This window comes from Micropterus salmoides, unplaced genomic scaffold (assembly GCF_014851395.1).
Source record: "Micropterus salmoides isolate LMB-PRFRI ecotype aquatic unplaced genomic scaffold, ASM1485139v1 Ms_hic_scaffold_9, whole genome shotgun sequence".
NCBI lineage: Eukaryota > Metazoa > Chordata > Actinopteri > Centrarchiformes > Centrarchidae > Micropterus > Micropterus salmoides.
The window spans coordinates 13630623-13645008 of record NW_024044681.1 but is presented as its reverse complement, the minus strand read 5'-3'; the positions used below and the strand labels follow the sequence as shown (position 1 = coordinate 13645008).

The 14386-nt window shown below is 40.3% G+C and overlaps 1 protein-coding gene across 2 annotated transcripts in view; it reads left to right on the top strand.

The window, feature by feature from the left end:
• The window catches only part of mcama (melanoma cell adhesion molecule a), a 55298-nt gene that overhangs the window by 27772 nt on the left and 13140 nt on the right, over positions 1-14386 (top strand). For both annotated transcript variants that reach the window (XM_038707716.1, XM_038707715.1), the window contains exons 2-7: positions 8834-8967; positions 10123-10351; positions 10495-10565; positions 10982-11069; positions 11434-11622; positions 13108-13235. In XM_038707716.1, coding sequence (XP_038563644.1) covers positions 8834-8967; positions 10123-10351; positions 10495-10565; positions 10982-11069; positions 11434-11622; positions 13108-13235 — 839 coding nt within the window. The remainder of the gene's footprint in view (positions 1-8833; positions 8968-10122; positions 10352-10494; positions 10566-10981; positions 11070-11433; positions 11623-13107; positions 13236-14386) is intronic.

The following is a 14386-nucleotide window of genomic DNA, read 5'->3' as shown; positions in this document are numbered from 1 at the left end:
GAGGGGCTGTACCAGAGCAGGTTTACAAGGTTTAATTTTCATTTTTTACATGGAGAGAGGCAAGGAAACCAAGCCAGGAGAGAAGGAACGAGGAAATATGTTTTTAGAGACATGAGATGTCCTTTCCTCCGACGTGTCACATGAAGCAACGTCCGTTTCTGATGATGGCGGCAGCTGATCGCAGCTGTATCAGCTGTCAGTCGGCTCTAACAATTGTACACACTTTTGATGGGGTTTGTGTCTGCACACATGTGCACTGTGTTGATACTAATAAAGTCTCAGTTTTTAATGCAGAGCAGCACGATTCTCTATGGAGCTGTTAACCTACCTGTTTAACAATCACCTGCACATAATAATTATAGGTTAAGCCTACTGTATGTCCTGCTCAGATGATCATTTCTACTGGCACAATGCTTATATTATCTGCATTTATATTTATTGATTCTGAATTCATTATTATATATGTATATATTATAAACCCAGAATATGGTCATGTTGTTTTGGGATTTATTAGGCTAAATGTTTCAGGGAAATTGAAATGATGTAACTCACATCAAAGTCCGCTCAGTTTTAGCCTTTCTGTTTATTTCCTCTTCAGATATCCTTTCACACCACTGCATACAGTTTATTTGCAAGTCACATCACCTGTCACCGATAGATCACTGCGTTCCATCAGATCAATCCGACAACCTTTTTTTGCGCAGCGGCTTTCATTCATACTTTCATCAGCTGATTTTACTCGCGGAGCCGGCGGCTGCTTTCATCCGATGCAGTAGGTGAGATCGGCTGGATGAGCGGCTTTATTTTCCTTTGCTTGCTTCATTAGAGACTTTGGTGCAGTTTATTGTCCGACTCCTTAGGCTATGTGTTTACTATGTTTTATTGTCATCTATTTAGACTAAACACAGACTGACCAGCCTCACATGTGACTGAATAGAAATGAGGATAAATTATGTAAAACATGTTTCTTGCTGACAGACTCTTCTAATCTCTCTGACTTTAATTATCTCCATAATATGAAGGGAGAAATAAAAGAAAAATAAAATATTTCTAATAGCCTAAATGAAGAAAGCTCTTGTTGTTCAGACCTACTATGAACTCAGATTTTAACTAGACAGGAAAAAGCCAAAAAGCATAATACCACCTGTTTAAGATTTTGGTGTAAAAACTGAGCCGACAATCAAGCACAATATGAGGCTGTATCAGAAAACGATTGTTGAACAAAATGATGGGTATGAAGACCAGAGGAATTAATGATCCATCCTATTGTTTTTGTAGACATTCTCTCTTGCTATCTGCTGCGGTGTAAGTGTATGATTTGCTCAATAACAATTTGTAACAGTATTCATTCAGGTTGAAACAAAGAAAGAATTTGGCAATTAGACTACTTGCAATGTGAAGCATATTCATTAAGCAAATAAAGATAGTTGATAGTACAGGATGCTTAGAGTGACTAAAGCCAGCAGGTAGATGATAGAAACTCTGAAATGTCCTGGTGATGGAGATGGTGGATTGGCAATAATAGGTCTGTCTGAAAGACAAAATGACAGAATTGCAATGATATTTACAACAGCATCCAAGGACTGGTTGGCTTAAGGTACGTAGGCAGAAAGATGATTGGTCAGATATAGTGACATCAGAATTGTGAATGAAAGACCTTTGACAGTTCGGGAAGGTGGAAGTAACGGAGAAGATGGAATGGAAAGAAATAGAAATGTGAGAGAAATTATTGAACTTTCACAGAAGCTTCATTACATTTAGTTCATTAAATGTTACTTCCTTGAAATTACCCACGTAAACACCAGAAACATGTTTCACTTATTCAGAAAGACAGATGAAAGAAACCCTCAGCGAGAGACTGCAGAATTGCAGAAGCCAGTGGAAAAGTGGCTGACATCAGGAGATCGGGTGTCTATAAATCATGAATCTCTTCAGTTTCCTATAGTAGTGCGTAGATAATTTTAACAATGCTGCATTTCTGTCAGAAACACTGACCTCAGTTAGGTTATAATTTCTGCCATAGGATCAAATGAAGTGGAATATACCTCTGCAACACTTTCTCCAATCAGGATCAATATAGCTCCCTGACTTGACAACTCCTCTTTGTAACTGTGTACTCTCCTTTATGTGTTTTTACTTGGTCACCAGCCAATTACTGCATAAGTAGTCTGTACATTTGATTCTTTTTCTTTGATTTCAAACCCTGCAAACACAGTACATCATTGTGGTTTGAAGTAAAATAGTACTGGCTCTAGGGGTCATAACCATCACTTTCTGCATAATTCCTGTCTGTATCTACACTGTCGACTATCAAAAGAAGGTACAAGTGTCCAAAAATAGTACTGAATATGTCTGATGCTCTTATAACAGTGACTTTTTGTATTTAAAATGAGCAGAGCTTTTGGTTTCTGAAGATTGAAATGGAAGTGATTACCTAAGGCTGGCCCTTTCTGCTAGAGAAAGCTGATTTAGTTGGCACCTAGTTCGTAGCTAGTTTCAGCACTATGATGATGACCATGCGCTGGTATAAGAAGGCCTTTGTTGGAGTACAGCAGCAAGTCAGCGTGCTGTCGTCAGAGGTTTGATTGGGGGAAAAAAGGTCTCCTATTTAAAGTGTTAGAATAACATCTGAGGCCTCATACCTGGCCCCTTTTTCCTAATGTCTCGTCTTTCACACACTTTAATATGAGACGAAGAAGGAATCACCGCTGTTTCCAGATTTTGTCTTCCTCGAAATGTCATTTTGTATACCTACAGTGAAGTGCGATCACTCGATATGTAGTTGAATGTTAGATCAATCAATGGAAATGGTTCCAAAGCTTCATATATGTGGTTGTTTTGATGCCTGAATTTCTTGATAGGTCAGAACATGCTCCATTCTTGTGGTTTGTAGTTTGTCCAAACATACCAGTCCATTTAGGGGAAGGAAATCCAATCATGTATCCTTGAATTGATATTTATATTTGAAATGGAAACCAAACAGAATTACACTAAGTGTTTCCCTCAGAACTGGAGCAATGTGGTCAGGGGTATTTCTGGACTTTGGAACTGAAGATGTCTTGTTCCCAGTCTCAACAATCACTTGAGTGATATTGTTACTATATTTAGACACCATCCAGGTACAAGCATTCAGATGCTACATAAGGATAAATGCGCACTTATTATAGGCCTAGTTGGATTGGGTCTGTTTTTGGAATGGAAGCGATGAGTAGATAATAAATTTGTATTGTATTTCCATGTTTTTAGCTGTGGGGTTGAGTTTCTAGCAATAAGGTACACATGACTGCTAAATTTAGTTTTTAGGAAACTGTTTTACTGTAGGCTAATTCTCCAGATTTGCTTTTTGCTGATAGCTAAAGGACCCTCCCTCCCTCCTATGTAGATACAGTGTTTAGCCTGTTGACCTTTAATTAGTCATCCTGTGGCTGTGGAGCAACCTGTATGCCAGAGCCCAGCAGCTCTGTAGGGGGTCTATTGATGGGTAGTGGATGCAGAGGAACAAGCCACACTCACTGCTGAACATCAGATACAAGCATACATAAAACATTCATGTAACTCCTTTAATGAAATCTCACCCATTGGGTGTGATGATTAAAAATGTATGCAGCTGCTGAAGAAGTTGCTAACCAGCAGGAATGATTAGCAATTCTTTAAAAGTGAGCAGACTGTTTGTTAGAGGTTGGAAGATATAGTGAAACCCCTAAAACAATTTGAGAAAGATTGCCAGCATGGCAACATGTATTTTGTAAAGTCATGTGTGGGTTTACAGGCAGATCTTTGAGAGTTAAGATGCCAGGGCAGATTTCCTATAATGAGCATAAACTCAGAAACTCAGATTTAATTTTGTTGACACATTTAATACAAATATGTTAACTTTAGATTACTTGCTATATAAATATAGTAGAAAAAAACAGCCACGGGCAAACAAAGGTCTGCACAGACACCACTAAGTTTTAAGCACAGGGCAGCAAAAGTTTTCCCGTTATGCAAAACGTTATAATGTTCACAATTTAGTTAAGTCAGTTTTATTTATACAGCCCAAAATCACACATCACAAATATGCCTCAAAAGACTATAACATCTCATCTGATTGATCCACATTCTTCATTCTTCCAACAAAGCTCTGAATGGTCAGTTGTTTGTTCAGCAGCCATCAATGAGCACAACTCCAGACTCGTTCGAATCATTTGGAATCAGCAACTACAATCTCAGAAATGTTGCAAAAATTGTTCTGTGCAGCCTCAAAACTCATGTATTATCATGCCAAATGAGTACCAAATTGCACTGTGCTGCCTGATCTGCATACAGCACTTCGGTTGCATCACTCCACCTACACTGGTGCATGTGGGATTGTTAGGAGTTAGGAAATTATGGAACAGGTGCAACTACAAAAGAAACTGACTACTGCTAAGTTTGCACAATGCAAAGTCTTCTGAATGAAAGGTCAGTATCATCCCCATACACTTCCAATAGTCTTAACCTGAGTGCGATCATGAAGGTCCCGAGCTGGAACTGTGATATGCTCTGCTGCATGAAAGGGGGGATCAGTGATGCATAACGAAGTGCCTTTGAGGAGATTTGCAGCACTTCCTTATCTCTCTATGTGAAAGAATAAAGCCTGGACCCTTCATTGCCACTGACTGTCACCCAGGGAACAGGCTGCTGGGAGATTTGTGCCAGATGCTGCTTCTGAAAGCACAGACGCATCAGTCGGACAAGGAGCTCTCATCTCCACTGTAGGGCTGTATGCTTTCACTGTGTGTGAATGTGTGTGTCTGTACTCTTTGATGTGAGGCAGTACACAGTGTCCCCCAGGTGTTCGGCACCACACCAGGGTTGCGTATTGAGAAATCCTCCTCCCTGTCATCCACACTTACATGCTAGCTTTTTACACCCTACACTCTCTGAGGGACTCGCGGTGTCCACACACAACTTTTATTCAGGGAGTCACCAGGTCCTGAAAAAGTCTGAAACGCTTATCTGCTCCTACATTTCCTTCAGAAAAGCAGATTTTCTTTTCCAAAATGTGTATATGGAATAAAATGGATGACATTTCATATGCAGAATATGATGTACGTGCTTGTTCCAAAATGTATTTTAACCTATATCATCCTCAGAATCCTAGATACTGTGTTTTCTATGGCTTACATCAAATGAAAATATTCCAGATCTTTCTTTTATACTCCTCTCCCCAAAAACCAGCTTGACATGTCCGGCAGACATGTGGGTTTATAGATCATTAATTACAAAATGTTTTTATGTTCTCAGAAGCATTCAGTCTCATTTCATGGCTCACCAGGCATGTGGGGGATTAGCGTGAGTAAATGAGGCTGGTTTGTTGCGTCAGAGGTGATTTGGACTCTTATCAGTGGTGGAGCTGCAGATATACTGGAGACCTAAGCTGACAGTCTTAATCAAATGGGAAAGCCAATAATGGTGACCACTTTAGTTAGTGTCTGAGGGCATTGTCTGTGTGTTGGGTGCATAATGAGCGACTGAATGCAGAAGCTGTCCAGGAAGGATCCCCCTCATTATGTCTGTTATTGTCTGATTTGTATGTGAGAGTATTGTGTGAATCTGTCTCTATTTGCTTTGAATGGAAGTACAGAATACCAATTTGTCGTCTCTCTTTATTCTCTTAATTCTGTCTGTATCCCCTCTAACATGCTCTGCCTTCTCAATAGATGTGTTAGAGTTGTTAAAAGTGCTACATAACAGCATACATCATTACAAAATTAATTTTAAGACTTTACAGTAATCACTCTAAACATATGAGATAATTTCTAAGAATGAATTTGTGGCACCAGGTGAGATCTTTCATGCTATCAGCTGAAATACTTCGTAACATGAAGAGAGATTGTTTTATTTTACAGAAAGGAAGTATTGGTATTTATAGGAAATGTAGTCTTGTAGGTCATGCTCAGTATGACAAAAAAAAGCTTCCATTACACGAGACATGGCTTGATCACAGCTTCAGTCCAACAGCCAAACCCAGAAGTTTATTAAAAAAATAACTAATTGGAATTAATGGACTGCCATTTAGGAAATCATCGTATCATCCAGTTCTCAAAATTTTCCATCTCTTCCAATACTATCATGCTGATGTTTACCGGGTAATGTTCACCATCTCAGTTTGACATATTAGCAAGCTTACATTTGCTAATTATAAACATTAAATGTGTAGAATGTCATTAGTTTGGCCTGCAGGCATTTGGTAAAACAAAGCAAGTATTTGGCAAAACAAACAACTGACCTGATAGAGGCGCTAGAGGAAAAGTCAGGAGGTCAATAAAATCAGTAAGATTCATCCTCTGGGGAACATGAATGTCTGTACAAAAACTCATGGCAATCTATCTAATGGTTTTCAATAAATTTCAGTGTGGGCCAAAGTAGTGGACGGACTGACTGGCCAACATTGCCATCCCTAGAGCTACGCCTCTGACAAGGTTAAAAATGTCAAGGTTTTTAGACAAAGTTCACGTACAGCTGCCTACTTGTGTTCGGAAATCAACATTATACTGTTAATTTAACAATGACAATAATGATTTAAACAATGGATAATCTCGCAGCTGCATTTTGTGAACAAATCAACATTCAGTGGAGAAGTTAATCTGCTATTTGAAATGTTATTGTCTTTGTTGTTGAACCGGGAAAGTCTCTGTCCCTGGCCCCTTCTGTTGATCATCCCTCTAACAGGCCAGTCATATGGGGCCATGTTGTCCAGTTACAGGCCTGATCCTGTCAACACATCCAAATATTCTGGAGTGGTGTGTTTTTTTTTCTGAATGAATTAGCTCTATATCATCCAGGCCCAGACAGCAGACAGCCACAAATGTATGCGCACACACACACACCCACAGGCACCAGTTTTGGTTGTCAGGGTCCATAGATCATGGGTCATGTGTGTTTGTGCTTTAGTCCATGCAGCATAAAGTCACAACAGGAACAGATAAGGCCGGTCCCAGGTTGGCTTTGGAAGACAAATCCCCAGCAACCCCCCAGTGCTAATCGGATTAGCTGAAAAGTTAGCAGCACGTCCCCAAAGAGACGCAACATTTTTTACACTGACTTCTGTGATATGTTTTCCTCTCCGGCCTCCATAATCTGTTTCTTGTCTCAAAGCCTTCTTATATCATCTTTGTTGCAGTGAACAACAACTTCAGGACACGATGAACTGTTTTTAACCTTTGGTTTAGCATCTTTTGGCTGACTGGTGGGTGTGGTGAATGAATGTGTGTGAAGGGGGGATGTGGTCCACCCAGGTGGGGGAACAATGGCGTGCCCGTTGTCTTAAAGGAATGGTTGGCTGCGCATAGGCCCAGGCAAAGGAGGGAGGGACAGAAAGAAAAAAAAAAAAAAAAAAAGAGTTTGATTGGTGTTGGGGGGGGGGGGGGGGGGGGGGGGGGGGGGTGCCGGGTGGTGATGGGGGAGCAGCCGGCTGAATGGGGGCAGCAGGGTGGCAACTAGATTCTTAAAGCTCTTTTCATGCTTGGTCTGTTTCAACCAACGCTGAAAACACATGAGGACACTGAGGGCTAGCCCTTGCTAATTGTTTTTCCTTTATTTTTTGAAAAACAGTAAAATTTGTTTTTTTTTGATGCCGCTCAGGATCTGGTTAGAGTAAATGTATGTTTTCCTATTATGTTTTCCCAGCTGCTCAGTAGTAGCCTACAATAATATCAGTAAACATAATACAGTTGACTACTGTAAGCACTTCTATACATCTGCACTTCTATAACACTGTTGGACATTCTGCTGTCTACTACTGTACATTTCAGGGGGGAATGTACTTTTACTCCACTACATTTATCTGAAGACTGGACTGCAGTTACCAAAATTATTAGAAATCACCTTTTTAGTACAAAATATATCTTATTGAGTGACTGACCCCACCATTTGTTGAACTCCACTGCTAGCATGTAAAAATGTACATGATCTGTCTCTTCAAACACAGACGTTGATAGTACTAAATCAAAGTACACTGATCTTATTCAAGAAGAACTGGTTTGCAGAGATACTCAACGATCATACTGGGAGAAGTAAATGACAGAGGAGGAAGTAGTTTTGGTTTTGTGCTGTTCTGTACCTCTAAACAAAAGTCCTGTCGACAATGTAGATAATCAAAAGCAGGAGAAGCAGGCGAGAAAAGAGGCTGTACTAAAATGGTCATTGACAACATATGACAGTAAATCCACTGAACATTACACCGTGACACCTGACAGTGTAAGGGGGAGAGGAAACGAGGGGACGTATCCTTTACCATCTTGCATAACAACTCCAAACCAGATTAAACAGAGAAAATAGACTTTTTGTGCCATCTTGTTTTTCTTTGTCACTGTGTGAGCTGGCCCCTCTATAACCACAGCCAAGTCCAACATGGCTGAAAAAGCACTTGGCTGTCTGAATCAACAGCCCAATGTCAAACTGGCTTGCCTTCCCATGCATGCATTCCCCCAATGATGCCTAGGGAACTGATTTTCTGGCCAAGATGTGGTTTTGTGGTTACAGTCAGCCAGGCAGAAGGGAGAAGAAAATTATGCCATGTGGACAAGAAGCCTTTTCTTCTTTGTTCTGCTAACATGGCAGACTGGCTCCAGGTTGTGCTTTGAAGACAGTCAGTCATCTGCCAAACACAATGCAGTTTAGAATTTAATTAAGGTTGAGGGTCAAAATTAGAATTAGATGTAGGTAAGAAAGAACAAAGTCACAGTAAAATGCCATTTTTGTGTCGACTTGAATTCTGTGTGATGGTTGTGAGTGGTTCATGAATGTTATTGGACCATGGGACAGAAAGCATGAAGTTGATTTATGCGCATATCTCTGTGTTTTTCAGCATGGGCCAAGGTGGAGGTGACCATGCATGAGACTGTTGAGGTGTACCTGGGTGACTCAGCTCAGATCCCCTGCCAGTACAGATTCACTGACGCCAACAACAAGCCCAGCTTTGTCATGATCCAGTGGTTTGTGGTGAGTACTGTGGGACCCACTGTGAAAACTGACACGGTCTGAAACTATCCAGCTGCACATGTATGGATTGTCATCAAACAAAATAAATATACAAATAAATAAGAACTCAGTCAAAATAGTAGATGACAGTAGCTGGCCACAAGAACGTACAAACTCTTATACAGGCTAACACTAACAGACTTATTGTGTGTGTGTGTGTGTGTGTGTGTATTCATAGCATCAGAGTTCCCAGCATTGTATGGTAGAGGAGCGCTTCCTTGTCTGAAATAAAGAGTTCCTCCACTGGCATCAGAAGAAATGATTACATTTGTATATAATATAATATTAAGCAGTGGTGCTACATCACACAGCAAGTGCCACATATTTAATGAGTGAGGCGTTTGTTTCAACCATCATCTAGTAACTACCATATTGGCTCAGAAAAATAAGATTTGGATCCAGAAGCACAACTCAGTAGTAGAGTAAAAACAAAGTGTACTGAAGTGTCCCGAAAGTGTACTGAAATCTGGCAGACTAGTCTAAATGGGCATAAACTAGTATGCAAAAATCCAAAAGGCCAGGAAAGGGTCAAAGACTGTGCAGATGTAAAAGAGGCAACAGGCTTACTATGGCTAGGATGGCTGAATAGAGACACGTAGTTGGAAATGAGGAGGTGCATAGGTGGATGTGGGAATCAGGTAGGTGGAACTGACAGCAACCCAGTAAGGGCAACTGCTGGTATAACTGGGGATGACAGGATCTGGAATGACAGGTGAGTTAGTGACTGACAAGCAAAATGGACAGAACAAATGTGCAAAAATTAATAACTGGTAACACCATGACATCTACGCTGATAATGAGATGAAACGTGTAAAGATTTGAGTCAGACCAGCAGGTGACAGTGATTGATTCACGGATGGATCACAGTGTCCGTTTGCTTTGCAGAAGTTAATCCAAGCAGCATGAGAGAATATCTTGGGGAATAAAACCTTCTGAGATTTTACAAGTTGGGAAATATAGAGACAAATCAGTCACAGTCATGTGGGGATGTGAGGATAAAATCATCACTTCTCTGCCCATCAGAAACGAGGCTGACGTTAGTTTGATAACTACCAGCTGGACACGCATTTTATCCATCATACTGTGAGGGTTTCCTGACTGTGTGTCCTCCTGCAGAGATTTGAGGGTAACAGCTCACGGACGCGGATCTTCTACAGCGATGTCAGTCAGCAGATGGTGGACAACAGCACAGACTACAGCGGTCGCATTGTGGTGACTTCAGACCAGCAGGGAACTCGACTCACCATCCAAACCGTACAACTCTCTGATGAGAGGGAATTCTTCTGCCAGGTCAACGGACTGGATGCCGGGAACGCTGAAGGCAAGACCTACCTCAGAGTGTTTGGTAAGGAAGCCCACAAAACACTTTCTCAGTGGCAGACAAACCACTTTTTAAAGGAGGAAAGATTCAAAGTCTTAAGAATTTTCTTTGTTTCATGATGTAGTTATTTATTTTAAATGACTGAAGTGATTCTTTTCCTGATTTAGCTCCTCCAGAAGCTCCAGTGATTGAGGGTGTCCCTACTGGACTATCTGTGACCAGTGAGGTGCCAGTCAAGGTGTGTCCACTTAATCTTAGACACTGAGATCAACCAATACAGTGGTCTTCAGGATTAGAATCAGAATCAGAATCAGAATCGTGTTTATTGCCAGGTACATTTTCACATACGAGGAATTTGCCTTACAGTACACATGAACATAAATAGAAATATATAAATATATAAAAAGTAAGATCATCAAAAAATGTACAAGTATACAAAAATACAATGCTGACAAGTATGTGCAAAAGTTCACAACATGAGCATAAAGCACAGTTGAGCGTAAAGTGTGGGGTCAGGAGTGTATGATTACCATGTAAAGTACAGATCAGATAGTTGCGGAACTCTGTTTGTCTACATTGTCTGAGTTTCCCATTTACTGCTTCAATAGCTAACTTTAAGATAATAAAGACTTGTCAATGTGACTCCCCATCCAGGTTGCATCTTGTGAGACTCGGAACGGCTTCCCTAAACCCAACATCACCTGGTACAGGAACAGCAAGCCACTGGTGTCTGCACTGGGACGTAAGTGCACACAGTAGTTGGGCCATTGTGTCTGTCTCACAGGGTCGACCATGTAACACTCGAGTGGTTCCTTTGGTTTAAATCCAGGCCAGGACACATTTCATTTCAAATCTCTGCACATTGACAGAGTACTGGAACAGGGAAATCTTTTCTCTGCACAGAGATTAACGAACATTAAAATCCAAATGTATTTCAGAAATAGATGTTTTCTGTCCATAGAAAACTGTGATATTTTAAGCCACTCTATTGGCTTGAGTCAACCAAATTCCCTGTTCCACAAAGTATCACAGCACCACAGACTGCATGTGCATGAATTAACATACATAAGTGCACAGCAAATTAATCCCCCCCCCCCATACTCCAGATGTAAACGTGTTGACCTTGGTGACCCGGGATACCAGGGATACCAGTAGCTTCTTCTCCGTCCAGAGCACGCTGGAGTACAAGGTGGTTAAGGAGGACAAGGATGCCCACTTCTCCTGTGAGGTCAGCTTCTTCGTCCCAGGAGCTATCAGGACAGTCGAGTCCAACAGCATCAATATCACTGTTCACTGTGAGTTAATGCTGAGCCTTTTTATTCTTCTATTATCCTTAGTTGATGTTTGTAACACATCAATTGTTGACAGTAATTGTTCCAGGATGGAGGTAAAAATCGTTTCTGCAAAGCTCTTCCATCTTTGGAACATGCTACCTCAACTTATTCACTTCAGTGTTTCTTCTGCTGTGAGGCCAAGTGGACTACACAAAGTTACAGCTACCAATCACATTTTTAGTTATTATTTTTGGTTACAATTATTTTACTTTCTTATTCTTTCTATTCTTTATTGTGCTTGTCAGTTTTTGCTTTCCGTTTAGTTTAAGTTTAAAGCCATAGAAGCAAAAATGTTTTTTTTCATGGACTCCTTGGTTCAAGACAAACAGATTTTCAAACCACGCTTACTTGAGTGACCTGCTTATTGGCAGTTAAGTCTGAAGGGGACCACCGAGGCTGTCATCATTTCAAAAATAAGAAAGCATTTTTCCTTCATCCTGAAGTAAACTGATTTACAGACTTTTGCTTCTAAAGTGTAGTGATGTCTGAAGTCTGTTTAGCAAATTTCAATTATTCTTGCATATGAAAATTAAACATGAAAAATCAGTATAGTAATTATAATTATTATAGTAGTTATCGGGTATCAGGGCAGTATTAAAATTTTTTATTTTATTCACCATCAGTAACCTGCAGCTTCTCTAATTTGAAATAATTTAATTCTCTATATGGTATCAGTATTACATTAACGTAGAGACTGTTGCTTTGTAATGAATCCTATCTTCTTGTTTTGTTGCATTTTGCACCAACCGACATAACCAGCGTCTCCATAGAAGTGCTGGTATTAACTTGTTTGCATCTATTTATAACTTAAGAAAACACAGCGCTAGGTAGTAGGGGTGTGACGAGATTCATTACATTCATTACATTTCATACTCCAGTATTGCAGCTTTAACAATGTCACTCCCTTTCTCCTTAACCTGTCAGGCAAACAACAAGTATTCATTTAAAGGGACATTTCACCAATTTTACACATTAAGTTCTGTATAGTTGTCATAAGGACTACTACTTAGCCTGTAAACAAAGATGTATAAAGTCTTCTTTAGTTTGGAGGGAACCTTTCAAAGCTAAAAAAACAATCCTGACAAAGTCAAATTGTAGGATCCAGCATTTACACAGCTTGACCATTACCGGGGACTGAATGTCGGGAGACTTCAGACTCAGCTGCTTTGATATAGATTTGATTCTTCTTTAATATGTCTCAATATTAAATTGCTAGAATACTCATTAAAGTGTGTTATTGTCAATTATGCTACATTATTTCAAATTTAACAGACAAGTTATTTGTCTGTTCGCCCATTGTTTGAAACCATTTTGTAGTGATACTGTGGCAGGCAGAGCCAAACACAGTCTGTGCTGTCAGCATTATGGAAATGTCCTTGTAAAGTGACTTTAGCTGAATAAGGCTGCTTAATTTGATTCTGTGTATTTGTGTCTGTCTGTGTCCAGACCCCACCACCGAGGTGAAGATGTGGATAGAGTCGCCCCAGGGCTTTGTCAAAGAGGGGGATACTGTGGAGCTGCGTTGCCAGGGTAATGGCAACCCCCCGCCGGCCTTCATTTTCAACAGAAAACAAGTAAGAATGGGAGGCATTTTCTCACTCCAAGTCCCCAAGAGAGAATGGGTGACACAGAGGAGACATGTAGGGAATGTTTTTGATATGCAGAGCTCATAGGGCCCCATGTAGATATGAGTGTGCAAGGTCTGTGAAGGCTCTGTCAGCTCTGACCCTGCAGATCCAGGCTGGGGTCTGAGACCGGAGGCCACATGGGTAGGACTTATTCCCATGTCAGACACACATCCATTGTATGTGTGGACAACACAAAAACTCAGCTGACTGCCATTTTAACTTTTCCTAACTAGGTAGTCAGGGGCATTTGGTTAGTAGTTGTTGTAACCATGACCTCAGAGATAAAAGCATATTTCTTGCTGTGCAAAACAATAAAAGCAAATTATACTTATAATTTTCTCCTTGCGGTGCTTTCCTCACTTGAGTACATTCGGTGGATGTGTTCACACACAAGGCGAGAAGGCGATTTTAACGCAATAACGTGAATAAACACAACTTGCCATTACTACAGCTGTATGAACCCAAAGTAAACATTTTGCTGTGATTAAATATCAATAAACGGATTAAACTGATGCCGAAATAACTACAACGTGATGCAGATTTGTTAAACATATGAATTCATGCTTTGTCAGGTCTGTCAGCAAGACAGCAGGACAACAACTTCTAAAATGTTTGTTTTCTGAATGGAGTTTGGATCGATCAGGGCTATTCTAAGCTAACTTGGACTCAGTAAAGTACAATGATAGCTGGAATAAAGTTACACATGTTTTCTGAACTTACCAGGTAGTTCAACCTCCTCACTTTCTTTTCTCCAAGTAATGTCCAGTTTTGTCCGGTTTTTATATAAATATGAAGTTGTACTCCAACAGAGCTCTGCGTGCCGACCAACACTAGCAACAACAGTGGAACTGTAAATATCCGAGAAGCGCGAGTGAAGTTAAATCAACGTTGTGATCCCAAAAACTAAAGTAAAAAGCTAGTTTAATAAAAGCAGTTTACTGAGATATCGAATTGAATCAAATTGTTGACCTGATAATCGTAATCGAATCGTGAGACCAGTGAAGATGCACATCCGTACGAACACATTGACATGTAAAAATGTATGAGTGAAGTTGAAGTAAGTCATCATCAGCTGCAGAACTTGCAAACGTAATTCA